This window comes from Pteropus medius, unplaced genomic scaffold (genome assembly GCF_902729225.1).
Source record: "Pteropus medius unplaced genomic scaffold, Ma_sr-lr_union100, whole genome shotgun sequence".
In the NCBI taxonomy this organism is placed as follows: Eukaryota; Metazoa; Chordata; class Mammalia; order Chiroptera; family Pteropodidae; genus Pteropus; species Pteropus medius.
The window spans coordinates 4,774,632-4,798,659 of NW_024342644.1; the positions used below are offsets into that span (position 1 = coordinate 4,774,632).

General features: G+C 37.8%; 1 protein-coding gene across 1 annotated transcript in view; it reads left to right on the plus strand.

Annotated features, from left to right (window-relative positions):
• Window positions 1-19,910, plus strand: part of KIF13A (kinesin family member 13A) — a 175,088-nt gene extending 155,178 nt beyond the window's left edge. The window contains 14 exon segments of the mRNA XM_039866482.1: window positions 936-1,035; window positions 2,276-2,402; window positions 3,810-3,865; window positions 5,181-5,305; window positions 5,576-5,752; window positions 6,503-6,595; window positions 6,735-6,887; window positions 7,876-7,953; window positions 9,818-9,865; window positions 10,891-11,002; window positions 12,154-12,305; window positions 12,830-12,934; window positions 18,376-19,173; window positions 19,175-19,910. Of these exon segments, the coding sequence (XP_039722416.1) occupies window positions 936-1,035; window positions 2,276-2,402; window positions 3,810-3,865; window positions 5,181-5,305; window positions 5,576-5,752; window positions 6,503-6,595; window positions 6,735-6,887; window positions 7,876-7,953; window positions 9,818-9,865; window positions 10,891-11,002; window positions 12,154-12,305; window positions 12,830-12,934; window positions 18,376-19,173; window positions 19,175-19,213 (2,163 nt within the window). The 3' untranslated portion in view covers window positions 19,214-19,910.
• Window positions 19,911-24,028: the final 4,118 nt, after the last annotated feature.

Genomic DNA, 24,028 nt, shown 5'->3' on the forward strand with positions numbered 1-24,028 from the left:
GGTTTCCAGTCTTTGTACTGATTCTCCACATAAACTTTAAAAGCATGTTTTCCCAGTGTGCCTTCTTATACTTAAAATGCGGATACATTATAGTTGGGGCCTCAGAAGTGCTCGGGTATCAGCTCTTAATGTAATGTTTTAAGGGTTAGACTAGAATTAAGCAAGTCAGAGCATTTTGGATAAAATTGGTGGGTTTCTTTCCCTCCTTTATTAAAAAAGAAAGCAAGCAATCAGAAACAAACTTTAGGAGGAATACCAGTATCCCCTTGGATCTCAGCAATGCCATTAACTAACTCCTGCGGCTGTCTCTGCGCTTCCTGCCACATGTCCACGTGAAGTCCAGGGGCTGCTGCTGGGAGTTCTGAAAGCATGGCTGACTGCATGTCGGGTTTTCGCGTGGGAGGTTTTCAGTTAGCCTCACAGTGATGGTTGGAGGTACAACCATGTGGCAAATGTTCTCTGCTGATCTACTCTTTGCATCTCAGAAAACATGTTATTAAGCCATTGAACTATGAACTATGAAAATGCTTGTCGTTTTCCATTCCGTTTGCTGTTACGTGGTTTGGCTCTGTCCATGGTATCCTTCAGCTTAGAATTGTAAATTCTTCAAATGAATAGCTACAATTTAAATACACATGCACATACACACATACCTTGTAAGAATCATCCAACAGCTGGTGTAGTTTGAGCCTCTCTTGCTTTCAAGTGTAATTACCCTTTTGGAAATCCAAGGGCTCTGATTTCTTAGTAACGGGATCCTTGATCAGCATGCGTTGTTACTGAGACCTCTGCTTTCTTGCATATTAATCACACAGCAATGTTTAATGGTCTTTTCTAATGAAAAATTTTCTAATCAAATAAACATCTTTTTTTTAAAAGAAAGAAATAGTTGTCTATGCACTTTTCAGAAAAATGCTTTCCTTCCCTGATGTCAGGAAGAAGACTTAAACTGTGTCAGAGAGAGGTGGTCTGATGCACTCATTAAACGACGAGAATACTTAGATGAACAGATTAAAAAAATCAGCAATAAAAAAGGTATGTGAGATTAAAGTCAACTGGGCTTTTTCACTTCTAGACAATAACAGTAGGTTGGGTTTTCTTCCCTTCATTGAATGATAGTATTTCCCTTTTTTAACCTTGCAACTATTATAGATGTTACTTAATTATATTTTATAGTGTTGGTTTAAGAAGGCTCTGAAATTGAAAGTAATAAGTTTTCATAAAACTCTGAGATGACTGTGACATTAAATGTCAAACTCAAATTTTGTTTCGATGAATGCAAGTATGATCAATACCAGTATCTCAATAATAAGGCATTCCAGGCTCAGAACCTGGGACTGACAGCAGCTAAAGAGTCACATCTGATACTACACTTGGCAGGTCAGCTTCAGCTACTGTTGAGCAGTAGCCATGTACTCCGCTGGTACAGGGTGGCCTAAAGTTGGCCTAAAGCTCCACTCCCTGCCACCCAGCTCCAAGGATGCAGTTTGCTTATGCTGGCAATGACCTGTTGAATTTTAGAGTAGAAATATGTTCTTAAAACCCTTGGTGTCTCATTCTGACTTTATGATTCACTCATTGTGGTTGATTCTGTACCAAATGACATCACAGATGTTAGTCCATTTTATGGAGAAGTTAGCAAACATTCTCCCTCAGTAAAACATTTTGGCTCAGTGTTCTTAGTGTCACAGTTTGTGTATGTGCTCAGCCTGCTAATGAAAACTCACTTTGACTATGCCCAGGCAGCTCCAGAGTTGGATTATGGGTAAGAGGATTTCAAAATATATCAAATAAAATTCCTTTCATAATGAAAGTTTTGTGGCGTTTTGTGGAGTGTGGTAAATGGTGTTTTTAATTCTCTATTTTTATAAAATGGTGTATAGTTTTATAAACTAATGTCACATCTGTTATTTCATTTGATCCTTCCAATAAGTGCATGAAGTAGACACGACTTGTATTATCCCTTTAGGAAACTAGACTCATCTGTTGAATAACTTCCCCAAATTACAAAACCAGTAAAATAACCCAAGTCCTCTAATTCTTGTTCCAACACACTTTCTACTCTTCTTGGTTTATGGTCTGTCAAGCTAGTGTTGTAGCCTCTCCGAATGCTTGGGGTGCTCAGGCTTGAATTGTAAAGCCTCAAATTCTTTTTTGGAATGTAATTGATGTTTAAGCCATATGTGGGTATCATCAAGTAAAACTCTACTTATTTTAAATGTAGAAATTTTACTTTCTTCCTTCTTGACACTCATTCCCTCACTTCATCTCCCAGAGAAAACAGAGGACGAAGTGGAGCGGGAAGCCCGGCTCGTGGAGCAATGGGTCGGGCTTACGGAAGAAAGGAATGCTGTGCTGGTGCCAGCACCCAGCAGTGGGATCCCTGGGGCACCTGCCGACTGGTAAGTCCACCCTTCCCTCTGTGCAGGCCTGACAAGATGGCCTGTGGCAAGAGTCATGCAAGTAACTTTCCAGGATTGTCACAGGAAATGTTAAGTAACATGAGCTAAGGTGAGAAGGGCTACTCACCTTTTCCCTTTCTGTGCTGCCTTCCCTTTTTGCCTCCCCACCACAGCCCACTTCCTCTCACAGGAAGCTAGAGAGCATTTATTACCTGGCCGAGAATCAGATAACACATTTCTCAGTTCCTCTGCATGAGCAACTTAGACATGGTGTGCGGATCTCCCAAAATTGGCTCAAAAGAAAAGTGTTTTTAGGGTGTACCCGAAGAGGGCAGAAAGTATATTTTCTTATTTTCCCTAGTGCCCACTTAATTTGATCACTAACATAGAGTCAGCACTTAAACACTACACAAACTATGGTCAGTTAGTTGACTCATCTGTCAGTCCTGATGCTCATAAGAAATAGTGCCACATTTTAGACTCTGGAGTCAGATAGAGCTGGTTTAGTTTCCAGCTGCAGCTCTTAGGTGTTAAATTTCCTTAGCTTTATTCCTAATCTATTAACAGAGCTAACTTTTTGATACTGTTGTAAAGAATAGAGATAATATATTTTAAAAATACCTTGTTATAAGTGCCCATTCATTAATGGTAACTGCTGCTGCTGCTTATTCTCATTCTTATTATGACAGTATGTCCTATGCATTTAAGAGAAATTAGGTTTCTATTCAGCGTAAAATGTACATGCCCAGATAACCTCTTTTAGACAGGCGTAGAAACATTAGTGATGTTATTTTGTCTGTAATGATAAATGGAAGTGTAATTGCTTTCACAATATCATGAAACTAGAAAATTTCAAATCGCAGGCACGCAATTTGTAACCCGATGTTTCTCTCTGAAGAATCTCCTCTTGCGCTGGAATCCTATAGGTTACATGCAGTATATCGGCCAGCCACTTATGATAAACAGCCAGCTCAATCTCAATCATATTCTACTCCTTGAGGCCCTCTTTAACTACCTCCTTTCATACATCTTTTATTCTTTCCTTCTTTGATCTTCTAAAATATCGTTCCTTTTGTTTACTTCCCCTGGGTTCTGATCCTGTCCTGTGTGCCCACTCTTAACAATATCCCTATCTCTTTCCCATCACTAGAATTACTTTTAGAAAAGAATCAAATAATCTTTGTTTCAATTAATTAATTGTCATTCATATAACTGGTAGTTCTTTATATAAGTCGCATAATTCCCATGTTTTGTGTTAATAGGAACATCAAGAAATGTGAAAATATTTCATTAATAGAACCTGTATCTCCACGGTGGTTCTCTGTGTCCATGCCTCTGTGGTGTCTCATTACTCAACAAGAGTAAAATACATACTTGGTTATAATTAAATTTTGTTATTAAATTTAGGATTCCACCACCTGGAATGGAAACCCACATACCAGTTCTCTTCCTTGATTTGAATGGTAAGTAGACCGCTAACATTCCAGAGGTTATTACATTTAATTAAGGATTGTGATCTCTTCAGACTCACATGATTTTGATCCTTAAATCACTTTTCTAATCACTCATATGCTCTGTCTAGGTGACATTTTTAGTCCAACCAAATATATATAACCATGACATATAGAATCACTAGAAGAGAGATGTGTACATTTAATCATAAAAAGAGAGGACTTGGGAGATTGAGAACTGCGTAGAGAAACATTAAAGTAACTATTACTCTAAAGCATTAATGAACATAGAAATTATCTGAGAAAGTAATCACCCTTAGAGATTCCGAATCTTTAGGCTTTGCCAATGGCCTAGGAATCTGCATTCCTTACTAGTTCCCCTTGCTCCCCACTTGCAATAGTGTTGATGCCATAACATGATCACATTGTCACCCTTTATTAAGGGTTATCCTTAATTATAGCAATTAGATCAAACCTGGGCAAACCTAGAACACTGGTTTTCAATATGTTTTAGCAGTAAAATCCATTTTCAAATGAAATCTTAAATGGAATCCCAAGTGTAGAATACAAAAGCAGAGTTGCTGAGTTTGGGGATGGGCAGGCTCTAGCAGGCCCTTCTGCAAGGCCCTTGGGATCCTCAAAATACAGCCTGAAAACCCCTCTTCTGGAGGGAAGACGATTAATGGATGGATGGAAGACACAGGGAGGTGGGCTTTGGCTCTTCACATGAAGAATTTTTTAAAAGCCTGGAAGTAGACTATGTGCCTCATGGAGTGAGTTCCCATTATTGGAGATGTGAAAACAAAAGCTGGGTGACCATTTACAGAGATTTGTGAAGGGTAAATCCCACATTGCATAGGACATTGGAAGAAGACAACCTTCAGATTTCTCCCAAGTGCTGAGAACTTTGATTCTAAATTGATCATTTAACTTCTCAAATCTCTAATTTAATATGTTATGTAAGTAAGACAACAGACACTAGGTTCCAGGAGGAATTAACATCAGAAAGCAGCGAAATTCTAAGGTGTCTTTATATAGTGAAAATGTTTATTCCTAGGACTATATATAGAATATATTCAGTGCAATTTATAGGAGACTCACAAAGGTGCTTTGTTTTGTTTTGTTTTTGACTCCCATAGTTTCTGAAAAAGGTAAAAGCTGTGTGAGTATTAGAGTCTCTATTTCAACTGCAGGATAAGGAATGAGAGAAAAAAATTAAAATATGTTATATGTAAACTTTATCTATAAAAAACATATTTTAAAATTTCTGGTGCATAATTAAAACCTGACTTCTCCACTTTTTTTTCTGTGCCCTGGACACGGTTAGCGGATGACCTCAGTGCCAATGAGCAGCTCGTGGGCCCTCATGCTTCGGGTGTGAACTCCATCCTGCCCAAGGAGCATGGCAGCCAGTTTTTCTACCTGCCCATCATAAAGCACAGTGATGAGGAGGTAATTGACTCCTAAGGTTCTCTAAAAGGGCTTTGGATTACTGCACATACCTGTAGGTCTATCTTTCCATTAAGCTACTGTGGTTTGCTTTGGAGAAGAGGACTAGGGACTTTAAAAAAATAGAACTTCTGTGCTGTCATTCAAAAAAAGTGAGGAAAAATATCTATAATTCATTTGAGTTGCCTTTATTTTCTTTCTCTAGCATGTGATGTAAAAATGCTACCCCCGAATTGTCTTATTTCCATCTTCCCATCCTTCTCCCATTCTTAGGTTTCAGCCATAGCCTCTTGGGACTCCTCGGTGCATGATTCCGTTCACTTGAATAGGGTCACTCCCCAGAATGAAAGGATTTACCTGATAGTGAAGACCACAGTCCAGCTCAGCCACCCGGCTGCTATGGAGTTAGTATTACGAAAACGGATTGCAGCCAATATTTACAACAAACAGGTAGTAACGGGGCCTGGTTCTGCTTTTGCCTGTATGAACTCTTACGTTTATTCCTTCTCTCTATCACAAAGTAGTGTTTTGTGGTGGATGTGCAGATTGTTACCATACTTGCCAGGTCATAGTCTGCTTCTCATTTATCCAAGATAATGGGGCCTGAGATTAGCAGAAGAAAATGTCAGCCACTGAAGGAGTTTTTCACCTTCACCAATTCGGGACCCATAATCCTAGGAGGCAGTGGAGCTATGACATTTCACTGTTTGAAAAGGGTTAAGTGCCAGGTCTAAGCAGATTAGTGACAAAACCAGGAGAACATGTAGGCTGCAAATAAATTCCTATCTGAATGCCTCCCCAGATCTCATCTCAGAGGTGCTGATCCTCTCTAGTTTTTCTGGTAATTTGCCAAGTTAGACTGATTAAACCCTGAGATGAAAAGGAAGGCAGCAAATCAGAGAAGCAAACACACACACACACACACACACACACACACACACACACACACTCTCACACTCACACTCACACACTCACACACTCGAATAGGCTGCAAACTCTGTAATCTGCCAAAAACAGCTGGACATTATTGTCCCTCATGGGTGGAGACAAAGATTCTTTGGTCCCATTCTTTTTATGTTTCACCGAGTAAGGTGTTGTATATGTATCAAAAAATGTAACAATTGATAATGCTTTTACAATTTGCAAAATACTAAATAACATCTTTTCACATTGCTTAATTTGGCTTTATTTTTTTACCAGAGTTTCACCCAGAGTTTGAAGAGGAGAATATCATTGAAAAATATATTTTATTCCTGTGGTGTAACCTATGAAATAGTATCCAATATACCAAAGGTAAAATATATATTACTTTTTTAAAAATATCAAAATTTAAGTAATGGAGAATGTGTTAAAATCATTTTCTCACTACAGTTTGAATTAAAAAAAATACTGTTCATATAAAAGTATCATAATCACCTTTTTGTCACGTTAGGCAACAGAGGAAATTGAGGACCGGGAAACTCTGGCTCTCATGGCAGCAAGGAGTGAAAATGAAGGCACGTCAGATGGAGAAACTTACATTGAGAAGTACACACGTGGCGTGCTGCAGGTGGAGAACATTCTGAGCCTTGAACGGCTTCGGCAGGCAAGTAACTGCAATATTTAGACCAGACGATGAGTCACCAGTCTTTACCCCAAATGAACAAAGATGAATTTATTTACCAAACACCTTCTCTCTAAATCTGCCCGAGAAGAAAAACTTGAATAGAGATCTCATTAGACAAAATAGTTACTTTGATAAATACTAAGAAAAATCAAAATAATGACCATATTTTATTAAATACCTTTTACATAAGCTTTGTGCCTAAGTAATTTAGATATATTAGTTTATTTAATCTTCAAGATAACCTTATGATGTAAATACTGTTATAATCCCCATTTGTAAATGAGAAAATTGAAACTGACAGAAGTTAGTTAACCTGCCCAAGGTTACACAGCTAGGGAGTGGTACAAAGTCAGATGTAAACCTGGAAAGCTTGACTTTGAATTTCATATGCTTAACTACATGCTATTACCCTAATTTTCGGACCCTGGTTAACTTTTGCGGCAAGAACAGGACATTCAGGTAAAAATAATCTAGTAGGTAGTGGAACTGTAAGACAGGAGGTGTAATTTTATAGAAGTAATAGTTGAAGTTATGGAAAGTGTTTTGTGTAACAAGAGGACTAATGTTAGCATCTGTCAGAAAAATCCTCCTTTAGTGAAAGTCCCACCTAAATTACTACAAGAGGAAAACAGTATAAAAGTTTAATGTAGTTTTACAAGAAGATATATATTTCTTCTACGTTTTCTCTGCCCACCTAAATAAAAAAAAAAATCCACAACATATAAATGTCTTTAGTTCAGCAGTTTTCCTGGTTTTATTTATGAAAAATATGTTTTTGATAGATTAAGCAAAAAAAAAAAAAAATTGGTGCAAAAAGATTCCAAGTTTGTAAATATGGGGGAGCAAATGGCATGTAGGATTGAAATGTTTTCTATTTCTGTATTTTCTAAATCATCCACAATAAACATATGTTACTCTTGCCATCAAAGGAGAAAAATAAGTTTTACTTATTTCTTCAAATTTACAGGCGGTCACGGTCAAAGAAGCGCTTTCCGCCAAAGCTCGGCACCTGCGGAGGAGCCTCAGCACACCCAACGTACACAGTGTGAGCTCACCCTGCCAGGGTCTGGGGCTCACGTGACGTGTCTCAGCTTGGGGGCACCACATGAGGGGGCCTGTGATCAGGGCTTACGGGCAGGATAGGACATTCAGCACTGGTGCAGGCGTCCCAAAGTGCCACACTTGCTCCTCAGTTTGAGGGAAGCACGCCAGAGAACACAGCTGTGTAACGTGACTGGGCCTTTAGTGGAATCTTAGGAATACTAGACAGTAGAGAAAAGGAAAGTGAGAGCTACCATTAGGAAATGTGTAGCTCATATTAAAAAGAAGAGTAAAAAATAAACGAGGGAAATATCTATCTTAAATACTAAAGAAAGACTACCTATGAAGTATTCTACCTAGTAACCTCCAAAAAAGAACCTAAATCTGATCAAGACTCCAGATCTAATTACTAAGATTTACAAGGGACAGAGAAGAATGTTAAATAATACCTCTGGGATTCAGTTAGCAAAATCTCGACCGTAGGAAACTTTACAGGAAAAACGACCTTGAGAAAAGGGAAAACTCATAAATTGAAAGAGACTTATAAGACATATCATCCAATTGCAGCATATGAACCTTTTTGATCCAGATTCAGAATTAACTATGAAAATGTTTGCATGACATTCGAACACTAACTGGATGTCCGATACTATTTAGGAATCACTTAACTTTTTAAGGTATGCTAATGGTAGCATGGTTATGCTTTTTAAAAAAGGAAAAGGAATTCCTTATTTTTAAGAGATTCATAGAGAAATATTTATGGATAAAAATTTTTTAAGTTGGAAAAAGATAATCAGAATAATTTTTTTAAAGGAGATAATATTAGCAGAATCATAATAAATTCAAATAAAGAAGGAAATAATAAAGATTAGAACAGAGGTGTGTGAGATAGAAAACAAACAATAGAAAGAATTAATAAAACTGAAAAGCAGGTGTTTTGAAAAGACTGGTCAAATGGGCTGACTTCTAATTAAGAATTGATTGGAGCCAAAAAGAGGAAAGAAAATACAAATATTGGAAATAATACAGGGCTTATCACTACAGAGAGAACAGAGAGTTAGACATCATAAGAGCAAATGATGAATAATGTTATGTCAGTAAAAGTACCAACTTACACAAATGGAAATTTCTACAAAAAAAACAGAAGCAAGAAGACATAGAAAATCTGAATCCAGTTATCACCGCAAAGAAAGCCTAAACATGTGGAGAAAGAGTGACTATTCATTGATGAGAATCTACAGTATCAAAACATTGGCACATCTCCTTCAACTGATCTTTAAATTCCTAACATAATTTCTTTTAGGATCTGATAAGCTGATCCTAAAATGCCTATGAAAGAGCACATACCTTATCAACAGCCAGAGATTTCATGCCTTAATGTGTTTTCAGAAAGTCTCATAGATATACAGGATATATTTAGAACTAAAGGATGCTGATAGTTCACATGTTAATACTGGTAGGATGCAGCTATGGTGGTACTTGGGGGCAGCAATAACATGTATTTCATCGTAGTTTGTAATAGAAACAAATTAGAAGCAACCTAGTTCTCCGTCCAGAATAGAACAAATAAATTATTGGACTGTTGAGAAAGACCATAAATAGTAAGATATCATTTTATATTAATTATAAAAATATGCAAAATAATGCTATAATTTATGGGTATACATATATGTAATTATATAAATCTGTATGGGAATAATAAACCCCAAATTTAGGATAGTCATTGCTTCTGGGGAGGGAAGAAAGAAGAGAGGAGATGGTCATATAGGCTTCATCTGTATATATGACATCATATTTCTTTATAGATGTATATGTAAAATTTATATTGACTATGTAAACACATTGATAAAACCACTCATATTTTATAGGTCTCTTCCAGTCGACCAGACCTTTCTGGCTTTGATGAAGATGATAAGGTGTGCACCTTTGGACATGGTTAGGTTATTAGCAAACTCTAAATCTGGAAGGTTAGGGTATCTTGGTGTTTTTAAAATCTCTGGACTTCCCATCTTAATCTTATGCAAATCATTGTCTCCACATGTCCAAGTTCAAATAATTCACGTGAAATTACTGTGTACTCTGAGTGTTAAATCGTTACTGAGCATGACTCTACTTTCCATACCAGGATAATCCCACACATAATTGAATATCTGTGTATTTATGCATCTAACTGTACATGATTTCAGAAGGTATTACATCCACCATAGCAACATCACAATTATTTCTAAGGGATAAAATTAGAGATTTGAAATTAAGGGCCTTTTACAACATCATCTTATTCAGGAAACATTTTTTGAACTCGTATCCTATGTAAGTTAACAAGCTAGAGACTGGATGATTCAGAGTATAAACATGGATTATGTCTTCAAAAAGTTTAAAATCTGTCCTTAGAGGCAGCCAACTCCTGAGAAGTTGAAGTAAATTAAATAAGTTCAGATGATATACAAGAGGAGTTTTCTCCCTTTAGTATACCAATATCTTATGCCAGTTTGATAGTGTTAAATCTCAGATATATAGAGTAATCATACCATCTAGTTTGCCTGGGGCAGTCCCAGTTTATGCCTGCTACCCAGGGAAAATTATTAATGGAACTATTTCAGTTTGGTCTTTAAATTATCCAGTCACCTTAGATACATACCAAATTCATAAGAGTGGCTGCTTCTGGATATGAAGGAAGATGAATAGGACCTGTAGGTCACTCTATTTGTAGTGATTTTATTAAATCTTAAACAAATACAATAAAATATTAACAATCACTCTAGTTAAATCAGGTATGACAGTATTTGTCATACTTAGCACTTTTCTACCTGTTGAAAATATTTCATAATAAAAATCAAGTACATATACTGCCATTAAAAAAAAAAATAGAAAAAAACAAATCTGGGCTTTATTTCTCATTTTAGAGGGACTTAATTACAGGTAACTTAATTTTACCTTGCAGGGTTGGCCTGAGAATCAGCTGGACATGTCTGACTACAGCTCCAGTTACCAAGATGTCGCGTGTTATGGAACTTTGCCCAGGGATTCACCTCGAAGGAGCAAAGAAGGGAGTGGTGAGATTGTTTTGCTGTGTTTCTTCTTTATAATTTCTTAGGAAAAGCATGAGGTAAAATTCTTTTACAGATGACATAAGATAAGAAGCTGAAATTCTAGTTTGCTAGATGATCCGAAACTATCTTCTTGACTAGAACGTATCATGTTCATTTATTCGATTTCTTTTTGCCTTGTATCCAATGTATCATCCAAATAATGTAATAATAGGCCTTTTGTATAGCACTTTAGACTATTCAAATCATTTTTCATATATCATTTCTTGAGTTGGAAGTCAATTTTGAAACGCACACAAATCTTATCACATTATGATTAGATTTCATTCTTTACCAAAAGAATATCCACCTCTGTCATGTTTTTGTGCTCAAAGGATTTTTTTAGGAGAACACATCCCTGATTCCTAAAGCAATTTTTAAAATGTTACCAGAAATGAGTTTGATTAGTGATAGCATTATTACCTAACTATAAAATCTTTCAGCGCCCTGAAGGGAACAGCATTCTTTGAATATGTAAGGCAGTGCTATTAATCTTACTTTTTACTAAGTACCATTGTACCAGTGAACTGAAAGGGAATATAGAAAGAGGAAAAGAGGCCTAAAAATAGAAGAAAGTGTAAAAGCCGGGAAGAATTATCCTTCTTTAGTCACATGGAGCAGGGTGGCTTGAAGGAAAAGGGAGCTTGCAGGAAAATTTATACAGTATACAGTCATTATTTATTGAACCTCTACTTGCTATGTGCAGTAAAAGATAGAAAAGTCACTATTATAGATCTTAACATCGAACTGGAAATGAGATACATATAAAATAAGATATTAAATGATAATGTGCCAAAATGTACGTGCTGGTAATAAGGTCTCTGAGAATTCAGGGAAACAAAATCAGCATGAGTCAAAATTGGTCTGGTAAGTGGCTCTTAAGTTGGATCTTGAAAAGAGTAGAAAATTCGGTTTTTCTGATTTGTTTGATGACTCTTTGTGACTTTGTAGAAATAATCTCCATTCTTGCCTACCTCCATTTTAATACTTATCCAAATACTAGCTTATTAATTTCTTTGTTATACCAGATATTTCTATGGCTAGGTTATTACCTCGCTTCTTGAGTGTTGGTTAAAGTGCTCTGTACCTATAAACCTATGCTTTTTTGTCTTCCGCAGGTTGTTCATCAGAGAATCCTCATGCCTTAACAGTCAGCCCTTTTAAAGCATTCTCTCCTCAGCCGCCAAAGTTTTTCAAGCCCCTAATGCCTGTAAAAGAGGAGCATAAGAAAAGGATAGCTCTTGAAGCAAAACCTCTTCTAAGCCAGGAGGTAAATGCTTGGCTAGTCTGTACCACGTAAAATAGAATGGAATCAATGGAATCATTTTGCCTGTGGAAAAGTAACAGTTTGCACTAACAAGGTAGATGCCGCATGTAAACATGTATTGGTTATCATTCCATGGATCCTGTTCTGGAATACCTCTTTCTTAAGCACACAGAGTCATGGTGGAATTTTTTAGTTGTTATTATTGCTGTCGTTTTCTTTGTGTTTATGGCTTTTTCAAAGTATTTTTTATCTTTCAAGCGAGAAAGAGATGTTCCTGAGGTGTTTTGAAAATATTAAAAGGTTTTTTTTTTAATTTAATAAAACCAATTACGCTATTTGCCATAGAATCTGTGTAGTCTTGTCAGATTTCATCAGTAGTTTAACGCCAGCCTGTAAAATTATTTGTTGCACTACTCACATGTAATAAAAATGTTTGCATTGCTTTTCTAACTTGCACGTACTTAACGTGTAATTCGGCTGTCATCGTCTTCTGTGTGTGATGCATCTGTGTGTCTTAACCTTTGCAGAGCATGCCTCCATCTCAGGCACATAACCCTGGCTGCATTGTACCCTCAGGAAGCAATGGCAGCAGCATGCCAGTAGAACACAATAGCAAACGTGAGAAGAAGATTGTAAGTTCTGGAACCATTTCTGTCATATTGTCATGGTGGTGGGTTTAAGGCCCTTTCATAATCATCCAAATTTAGAAAAAATTAAGATATGTATTGGGTCTTGACTTTTTAAAAGATATGTGACCATCAGTAATGAAATTTTGCATGAATGTGGCCATGACCTGTAATTTTTTTCTAAGTGTTCATTCTGTTTTATTTTATTTTTTGCTTAGTATAAATAGAAAAGGGGGGAAAGGCACTTTTCCTGATTCTAGTTTTTATAGAGTGTAACAAAGACATCACCTTAACTAATATTGAATTTTTCTGATGTGCCTGTACATATTGGCCAGATTCTGAAGTTAATCTACCTAGAGGAATTGCACTTACTTGGAGTAAGTAACCATGCATTTAGCTGTGGGTATGTTTGGAAGCTTTTTTCGTATTGCCTGATGCTATTGCCAAGATTGTTCTGTAGTTCATAGCCACACTGCAGTCTGTCATCGCCCACCATCATCATCTCTACATCTCGGGTAGCTTTTTTTAATTTGCTCACCACATAGCTTCCAAATCCCTTGGTGTCAGTCTCACTTTCAGGCTGGCTTATCTATATTTTACTACAGGTAGGTTGAAATGCTACCTGTAAAATTTCATTCCTCAGCACTTGGTTTTCAGATTACAAATACAAGAAATTATTTTTAAAACACTGTATACTGGACACTTTGAATTATAAATGATAACCTCAATTGTATTCTCAGACCTGGAAAGAATTCTCAAATTTTGTGTCTGGGCTTTCACTCTCTTGTGGCTTTTCCTAGAATCTGAAAAAGTAAAGCTGCTTGGAGCAAGAGGGGGCTGCTTGATGTTGATGTCTGCCTGCTGACTACTCTGCGCGCAGAGTGGGAAGTTTCCTTTCCCAGCTACACCATGTCAGATCCATTTAAGAGGCTCATTAGTGTGAGGTCCTTTAACACAGGGGTCCCTAACCCCCAGGCCACGGACTGGTACCAGTCCATGGCCTGTTAGGAACCAGGCCGCACAGCAGGAGGTGAGCGGCAGGGGAGTGAACAAAGCTTCATCTGTATTTGCAGCCACTCCCCAGCACTAGCATCACCACCTCAGCTCCACCTCAGATCATCAGGCATTAGATTCTCATAAGAGCACCGTTCCCTGGTGCCAAAAAGGTTGGGGACCGCTGCTTTAACAGTTCTAGAGTATGCTGCTAATGCACAACATGTGAAACTAACTAGAGCTTAATCTGGCTGTGCAGTTGGCCACTCTGCTGCATGCTTAGAGCGCTAGCGGATCTTCGGACATGACTTTCTCATTCCTCCTGTGCACTGAGGGAAGGAGAAAAGGCACCATTTTCCCCTTCACCACTCTCTCTCCCCTGCCTTTGCCTCTGTGTTCTCCCTGTCCCTCTAGCCCAAAGCCCCCAACCTAGTTCCTGCTGGAGAATAGGATACACATCAACAGGCTCTTCCATCTCTCTGAATCTTATTGAGCTGTCAGTCGCTTACTTGACCCCCGCCTGCTTAATTAATGAAGGCTGCCTCATGGGCTAGAAAGGCCAAGTGGCTAGTTTATTACCCTCAAATTCTCTATGGCTGATTGGATCTGTTTGTTGACATGGCACTTACCTCCATGGTGTGCAGGCATGAAATTTAAACTCATTTTAACAATACAGTTTGATAGAACGCACCATTAAGAGATAACTGAATGACCCTTTGGGGGCTGCCCAGGAGATAGTTTCACTGTTCACAGAGTTTGCCCAAGAGTTATTGTCTATACTTTCAATGTTTTTAAATAAAACCTATCTCAGGACTTCTAGCAAGCAAAGGGTAAGATAGAAATAGCTTCTCTTGACCCAGGAAGTCTCGAGCAGCAGTTAGACTCCATGTGATGGAACATACCATGAATTTCACTAAGTAGGGTTTGATGGTACCATTTTTCTTGCTGGGATCTTACTTGAGAGTTCGGCCTCTTCTCTCCTTAGAAACCTGGCTCACTGAGCACTGTTCATCTCTAAAGCCATTGAACTGTTTGATTAATTTCAGATAACAGCTTTTCCAGGGCGTTTTGATAGATTTTAAGAGTATTACATGCATGATCTGAGGTTCTAGTGTCTCTTCGAGAAGCTTTAATTTTATTTCTGCCCTTATAAGTGGATATAAACTGCTTTATTCCTTTGTTCCTAATTCACTTTCTTTCCTTTTCCACTCTTGAAAAATTAAAGTGTGAATCATTGGTTCAGTCTAATCAAGGGAATTTGAAATCATTTTTGAGGAGCAATATTGAAACATTGTTCCTTTTATTTTTTAGCTCATCTAATTACCCAAGTAACCTGTAATTTCACATAAAGTATAGTAGATATAGATATGCTTGGTTCTTAAAGCATTCTTTTTTTATCTGATCAATTTGAGAAGATATAGAAATGTACTTCATGTCTTGTATGAATAAGATAAAGGCAATGATATGCCTGTGGGTCTTTTTAAGCCATGAAGCAGAGAAAAGAGCAAAAAGAAAAGCATTTCTCTCTGTCTCTTAGGTCTTACATAGACAGCATATGGTTTCTTTCTCCCATCTTACATAAGAAACGAAAGACTCGTTGAGCGATTTGCTCAGGGTTGCACTGTTAATAAGAGTGTAAGAACAAAGGCTTACCATCCCTCAGCTAATTGGGTTGACCCCAGTGATCCCAAGTGCTCCCAGAGATAATACAGTTTCAGTCACCCTGTGCGGTTTCTGAAAGGGGCCGCCCACCCCTTAGCACCATGGACAGAAGTACTGGGGCCCTCAGATGCTACAGTCCTTCTGAAAACAGAGACTATCTCTCTGCTGGACAACACAGACATGACTATAGTGGGAGTGAAAATGACTTTAATCAAATGAAACTCTTTGCCTAGAGTCACTACTTTAATGTAGGTTTTGATCCCTTCTTAAAATCAAGGTGTTTTATCTATAGGTAAATATCAGCTGCATAAAGTAAAATTGTAAAAATAAAATCCTGAAGACTGTAGCTAGAGAGAAGCTTGAGAACTTGACTTCGTACTCTAGTTTTAGGTAGGGTTTTCATTCTTTTTGTCCTTAAGACATAGTAGGAAGGTGCTTAGTCTTCTTTAAGGTACAATGATAAATATTCCTTTAAGATACAATGATAAATATTTCTGGAATAAAAAAATCTAACCAAATTCCCTTGACATATAGTTTAAACCAAGTAAGGGCTTTTTTTTTTTTTTTTTTTTTTTGAAGGCAATAACTTGACAAACTTTCAGTCTCCTTTTACATGTTGGAAAATATTTCATCTATACTCTTTTTTCAGAAAGTAGTTATTCCTGCTGTTTTTGCCCTTCTCTTTGGGTCACTCTCCCATGCTCACCCCTGCTCCAAATGCATAACCATGTGCTGATCTCTATTTGATCTTCATGTCAAGAGGGTTTTGTAGACTCTTCAGAGTTACGAAGGTAATTCTGATCATTTAGGAATAATTTTTTGTCTTTGTGAGTTTGATAAATGTGTATCTGTTTCTACACATTATACTCATAATTGAATATTTGATTCAGCACCGTTATATTTTGAATGACAGGCTTTTCCTCAGTCTTTAGAAGAAATAACTTCAGGCATATAAAGGGCCCCAAAGTACTAATTCTCATCTTCAAATTTGGTTTTCCTTGTACAAACGAACTTTTTAGTATTTCATTGCATCAGAGACTCTTGGGCTTGGGGAATTATGTTTCTTTGGTAGGTTAAACCAAAAGGAAATATAAGATATACAGACACTTGAAATTCAATTTTGTGTATAAACAAGTCAAGCAGAGAATATAGAATATATAGATAGAGGCTGCTGATTCAGATAATTCTGTCCAATATTTGCTCCTTTGCATACATTCCTCCAACCCTAGGGAAAGAATATTTTACCTCACACCTTTTCGGAGGTGCCTCTTAATTTAGAATAAAGCTAAAGATAGGATGGCAAGAGATTAGTGTTGCAAAAAATGTTATTTTGCTGATTTATGGAACTTTATCACTGATAATCGATATTCACCTTTCATTAATAGCCAAGGAATTAAGACTACTAATACTTTTAAATAATTTATATTAAAGTTATTTTTTAAACTAAGAAGGATTAAAGAGTATTGAGCTGTTTTTATATATTTAGCATCTTATGAGATGCAGAAGAAAATATTACTGTAAAAGTAAGTAGATGAAATTTACATTCATTTGTGAACTACCATCTGCTGTATTTGTGGGGCATGGTCTCCCTCCCCATCCGCTCTCTTTCCAACCTTCCCCCTCCTTCTCTCTGATGAGTAAGGTCGATGTTTTGGTTCCAGGTCTTTACAGCTACCTCGTTGTTATGCTGAATGTAATTTCCACCCATGCTGTGTCCAGGATTGTCCTAAGAACAAGGACCTAAAGTCATAACTCCCTGAGGGCAGGTACCATGCCTGTTTATGCCCACCGTCAGTGTTCCCAGTTCTTAGGACAATGGCTGGCATGTGGTGGGTGCTTGATGAATATTTGTTGAGTGAAAGTCACATTTTAAAAGAGAAAAGGAATATTTGCAGTGTCATCAGATGTTTGTTAGGTTAATTAGAAATGACTAGATAGTAATACCATTTATTTTTATTTGGAAGTAAAATACTCATGTTTTACACTGTTTTCCACAAAAATATCAAAGAATCATTCATTGGGGAGAGAGATTGGGAGTTAATAACACCCACTTTTGTATATTTACCAATCTTTATAAAAAGAATTCTAAAGCTATTTGACAAAGGAAATTTACATTTAAATCTTATCTTCCTCACCTTCTAACCAAATCCTCCATCTAAGCTTCTCAAAACCCCTCAATGGTAATTGTCAGTCTGTTAGTATTTTACAGCCTTCCAAATATTTAGTATAATACTGCAGAATGGGTGTTGAAATTGTGTTCTTAGGTGTTTTGCTGTTGGGGCCTTATTTTACTGCCCTATCTCCTATAAAATAGCTCAGAGATTTTTCACAAATCACCTTATTTATCTGCACTTTGCTCCCCAAGGTGAGGATTGTAAGAACAAGTGAAGCAGCAGTTCCTCTCTGCTTCTGGCTGTCTACTCATTTAATTAGAGAAAGGACAGCATCACAACTGAAAACCAATCATGAGTAGCTAATTAAGTCCACTGCACTTTGTTCCATCCTTTCTCTTAAATCAGGAGAGGAAAGGTTTCTAATTAGCATTGAGTGAGCACAGAAGAAATAAATCTCCTTCATATTAGGTGATAATGGGTTTTTGTTCACAGATACTTGAGAATAATGTACTTGTGCCCATAATGGGTGACAAGATTTAACCAAACTCAGGAGAAAAGAAAAAAACAAAACAAAACAGCAAACACATGAACGCCTTTAATAGAAAAGCATTTAAAACATGTCTCAACAATACAGTTGCTATAAAGAGCTAATGGCTGACTTTTGCTTCATTTCTATAGGACTCTGAAGAGGAAGAAAGTGATCTGGAAACTCTTAACAGAAAACTGATAGGTTCACAGCCTTATGTACCTGTGGAGTTTGCTGACTTCAGTGTTTACAATGCCAGCTTGGAGAACAGAGAGTGGTTTTCATCTAAAGTAGATTTGACAAACTCAAGGGTCTTGGAGAAAGAAGTGTCCCGTAGCCCTACCACCAGCAGTATTACCAGTGGCTACTTTTCCCACAGTGCCTCCAATGCCACTCTGTCTGACATGACAGTCCCCTCTAGTGACAGCTCAGATCAGCTAGCCATCCAGATGAAAGATGCAGACCCCAGTGAGCATTCTGGACCATCACTTGCGCATGATTTCAGACCATCCTCAAACAAAGAGTTGACAGAACTAGAAAGAGGCTTGGTAAAGGATAAGATGATTATGGTGCCACTCAAGGAAAACAGTGCCTTAGCCAAAGGGAACCCATCATCCCAAAGTATTCCTGGGAAAAACTCCAAACTATTCTGTAGGACTGGCTCATGTTCAGAACAAGATAACTGCTCCAGTAAAAATGGCCAACCAGCAAGAGAATTCTGCCCTAGGGGGGTGACCATAGAGCACACCACAAATGTCCTTGAGGATCATTCTTTCACAGAGTTTATGGGTGTGTCAGATGGGAAAGATTTTGATGGTTTGACAGATTCTTCTGCTGAAGAGATTTCGAGTAGGAAGAACCTACCAAATAAAATGGACAGTAAGAGTGTCTCAGATGGGCCACAGGAACCTGGCCAGATACATTCCTCAGCAGAGAATGACCAGGTAATAAATTCCAGAGGCATTCCTTTGGGTTCTGTGCTGTCAGTGAACTCGCCTAATTGTGTACCAACCTCCAGAAGCCCTTTAAGTCAGTGGTTTAGTAGAAGAGATTCATTCAGATGTTTCTGACAGAGAAGATGGGCCCACCTGGGGAGCAAGCTCACATGCTGCCCGGCTGGCGGGCTCTGGGGGAACAAGTCTGCAAGTCTGCTTGCATAGTTTCAGAGTTGAACTGTGAAATATATAGGAGCAGTGGCTTTTTGAACTGGAATATGGGTTGTGTTGAATTAAACATTCACGTGGGTAAGGATCAGTCAGTCTCATAATCATTCCCTGAGATGGCTATCCCAAGGTATTCTGGTAGCATCTACCATATTTCATTAAATCATTGATTTCTTTGCTTATTACATACACCATTATTCTATGTATCATTAAGAAAAAATACTTCCAATTAAACTATATCATATCAGCAATTGTAAGACACAACTCAATTTCAGAGATGTTAAAATGTGGGGTAAAATAACATGTATCATAGAATTGATAAAATACAGTCATTAGGTGCCCATAGAATAAAAGGTGCTTCGGGGAAGTATAGGTGACATTTGGGCTTTTGAACTTACCCAGGCTGGTTTATTATGATGTTTGATTTTCATATTAGAACAGAATGGATTTTTGCTAATATTCTTAAGGAAAATAGTGAATTATATAAATAAAAGAGTATCCTCTTCTGAGTGCTCTGCTCCTGAGTGCCAGCGTTTCTTCCCATTAAGGATCACTGTTTTGGTCTCACGCCCCAAGCACAGCTGTGTGAGGGGTTTAGGAGTGCCAGCGCTTTAGCAAAACAGCTGACCAAACGAGAAAGTGGTTTGGTGAAGGATAAGATAATTGCTTGGTGAAGGATAAAGTAATCCTGGTGCCATTCAGTCTCTCTGTTTTACTGTGGAAGTTCATCCTGTAACTGCTTCTCAATCTAAATGTGTAATCAACTCCCTGCGGGGTCGGGAGAGGGTGCCTCTTAAAAATTCAGAGTCCCAGGAGTCACTACTCTCCACACTTGAGATTTTGCTTCACTTGGGGTGGATCGGGGGGATAAGTTTTTCACAAACCCCTCCACTGAAGTAATATGAGGCAGGGTGTCTCAGGCCTGCACTGTGAGGCTCACAGCCCATAGAAGAGGGAAGAGGGGCAACAGCCCCCCTCATTTCATTGCCTAGGTTATTTAGAACCCAACAAACAGAAAGAATGCTTGGATTTTACTTTTTGAAAGTCTCCAGAATGCTGTGTCCCTGCCAAAGATCTTGGTTTAAAAGGAATTCACAAAAATATTTGTTGTATTATGGTAATATGAGATTATGGTGATTTTTTCCTTTTTAAATGTCTTTAGTATTTTTATTTTGGTTTTAATAAGTTGTTCTGACACTGTTACAGTTTGAAAACTTTTTAAGTACTTAAATTTGACTTTTGTTCTTACCCCGATACCACAGCACATAAACCCAGAAGTAACAGTTTTCTACTTTAACTCTGGGCTTTGCCGTCCATTACTTTTCCTATAAGCTTTACCTTGGAGCTAGGTTTCTCCCTCGTATAGTGTAAATTCTAGAACTGAATTCCATAATAAACTGGATCCTGTGGGTCTCTTTAGGAAGAGCCCCTGTGGGCGGGGAAGGGAGATGGGGACAAGAGCTCGAACTCACCATCCTCTGCATTCCAGGGGAACAGGACCTCGACCCCTCGGTGAAAGGCAGCGAGCACTTCCTCCACAGGCCTCAGCGTCTTTGTCCCAGGTCCTCTTGAAAAAGCACCAGCCTCATCTTTAAAACATGCTGCGGCCCAGCAGGACCTCAGACCAGCATGGAGAAGCCATGTGCTTCCTAGGCCACCTTCTATTCCCTCCTGAGAGGGAAGAATCAGCGGTGCTTTGTCGCCTGGGTGAATCGACAGCTTCTGCTTTTTTCAGAAAGCCAGAGAACTGAAAACCCTGGATTAATTAAGTGGCAGTATTTTTGTTTGCACTTACTACACACCCCACTGTGTAGAAACCTCCACAGATTCAAACAAACTCATTCTTGTACAGTTTTAATCAGTTCTTACTGTAGAATCTGGAGTCAATACTCTTAGTTTTTTTTTATAAATAATATATATTATGTATATGAAATGTGTATCTATAGTATGTCTGTTCAGAGACAGACAGACTGAACACTAAAATGCAGATAAAAGTGGTTTATAGAAAATCATAAGGTACTGGACTTTGTTACAAAGCAACTTGGGCAATCCCATATACACGAGCAGATGAAAAAGACTTGATTGCCTAAGAATGAGGTCACAAATCCCTCTGCAGAAAAAGTTAGAGAATGCCGTTCTTTATAACCAAAGAACTTACACACGACTGAATTTTGCTGTCCACTCTTGTTTTATGTGTACATACAATTTGACTGCAAGTGTGGTGCCATACTCCCCTTGGCTACCAGGCCACATGCTGCCGTTCTGTCCTCTGTTTCATAAGCACACTGAAAAATTTCACAGCTGTATTCTTTGGTCTTCCACCTAGCCCGCCACTTGCTGACTTGACATTGTATTATAACAGTTGACAATTATGAGGGCCCTGCCTCCAGCTGTTCTCATACCTTGGTTCAGCCCAGCAAGGCAGGTAGAGTGTGGAAAGCAGTATTACTGTAAAAACAGAAGGAATATCAAGAGTTGGATTGGGGTGGGAAAGGGTGTTGATTTTTGTTTTTTTGTTTGTGTGGTTTTGTTTTGGATTGGTGGGCTTCATTGTGGTGTGATTTTGCTGTTGCTGTTTTACTTAATTTCTGGGAAATGCTGACGAGATGCATTGAGCTATAAAGTTCACAAGTACACACTTCACTATGTTTGCAGGAGATGATTAAATACAGATGACCCTGCTGTCCATGTCTTCATTTGTAAAATTCTCCTATCGATGGAGATGTTGAAGGATTATGTGTGCAGAAATTTTTACAAAGGTACTTTATGTACCTGTTCTGTAGATGCCTGTACAATTGGTCTAGATGTACAGCAATAAATGTGTTGTGAGAGCGAGAGAATGTGTACAGCCTGCTGTACCTTTTTTCTTTAAGTTCTTAGCATCAGTAAATGAATAAGATATTGGAGATTTTAATGAAAAGCTGCTGTTCATGATTTTTGTGTATAGTGAGCTGACTGTAGTATTTTACTATTATCTGTTTTAAAAAAGAAAAAACTGTAATTTATATCCCCTTTCAACTTCATTGTATTTAATTGGTACAGATTTTGTGTGTGTATGTGTTTTAGAATACAGACTGTCTAATTCAGATTTTAAAACAGCAATTGTTTGTCTTTAATCTTGCCGTTAGTTTCAGATCTGATTTTCCACATTTCTATGTCCCATGTCTCTGCAGCTTAAACAGTAATAGTAACAGCCAGCATTCGTTGAGGGTTTTCTGTGTGTAGGCACTGTTACCAACATTCGATATTTATTATCTCATTTAATCTTCACAGCAGCAGAGGACATAGGTACTGTCATTATTAAGTGTTTGATGATGGAAAACTGAGGTTCAGAGGTTAGTGACTGGGAGAGGGTGGAAGAGCCAGGATTCCACTCACACTTCCATCAATCTCTCCTATCTGTGTTCTGTCTTGTGACATATGGAAAGGCAAGCCTCTTGAAGGGAGGACTAGGTAACTGCAGAGATCAAAAGGGCTGTGGTGAGTGTCAAAAGTTCCAGACTGACCAATATTGGTGGGGGCATCTGCAGCAGATAGGACAGAGTTTGTTACACATGGTCACGATGCTGAAACCCATCTTTAGAGCAAGTAGCAGTGCCCTGCCACCCATGAAATAGTATCTAAAGATAGCTTAATATGAAAGACTTATCTAAAAATAGTATTACAGAAAAATCTCAGCTGTTTACAGTAGCCTTTCTGAAGTGATCAAGAATTAGATCTGACCTATTCTGAACAGAGGGTGTCTTATATTGACTTCTAGGAAAAAGCAGAGGGAGGAAAAAAGCTCAAAAGTTATTTGAATTTTATGGGGTAGGTAGACAGCAGCTATGTAATATTTAAATAAACTATGACACTACAAATACAATTCAAGACAAAATTATCATTCCCTTTACTAGTATGAGATCAGTGGTATTTGGTCGTTGACATCATTTGTCATTACGACAGAGCAAACTGGTTTTAGGACATATTTTCTTGGATAGTTAAATACAGGCCTGTGTTTAACAGTTAATTTCCAAGTACATTATTATCGGTGTCATGTTTGTTTATAGTTATTTGGACACACTTTTTATCATAGTAAAAATATAGCCTTGTTTTTCTAGGGCACCACCTTATGGGAACAATAACTTTATAAAAATAACTTTAGAGTTAGGTAGGGGCAAGATGCCATCTTCTGTTATCCTCCTTTTAACCAGTATTTATTTTTTAAATTACAATATTCAAGCTTTAGAACAATGTTGGAAAAAAGACAACTAATTACATGATTAAGCTTTATTTTTAAAGAGTAAAGCTTTTTGTTCATGTAATTAAAAAGTCTTAAAATAAGATGTAATGAATAAGTTCTTGCTCTCTTCTGGACCAAGAGCTAAAACTAAAAGGGATGCTACTGGTTCACAATCACGTAGAGAGCTTTTTGTATTCAGCCTCAAACTTATTACAGTAACACTAGCACAAGTGTATTTCTGTAATGTTGAGCCTACCTCCTAAATTAAAAAACAACAACAGAAAGTCAATCTGCAATATATAGTAGTTTGTTTCAGACTTTCTCCTACCATAGAAGAAAGGCAGTCTGTTTGAATGCTCAGCATCGTCTCACCAGACATTTGGGGGTTACTACAGTATTCTGCTGGTGAGGGACCTGGAA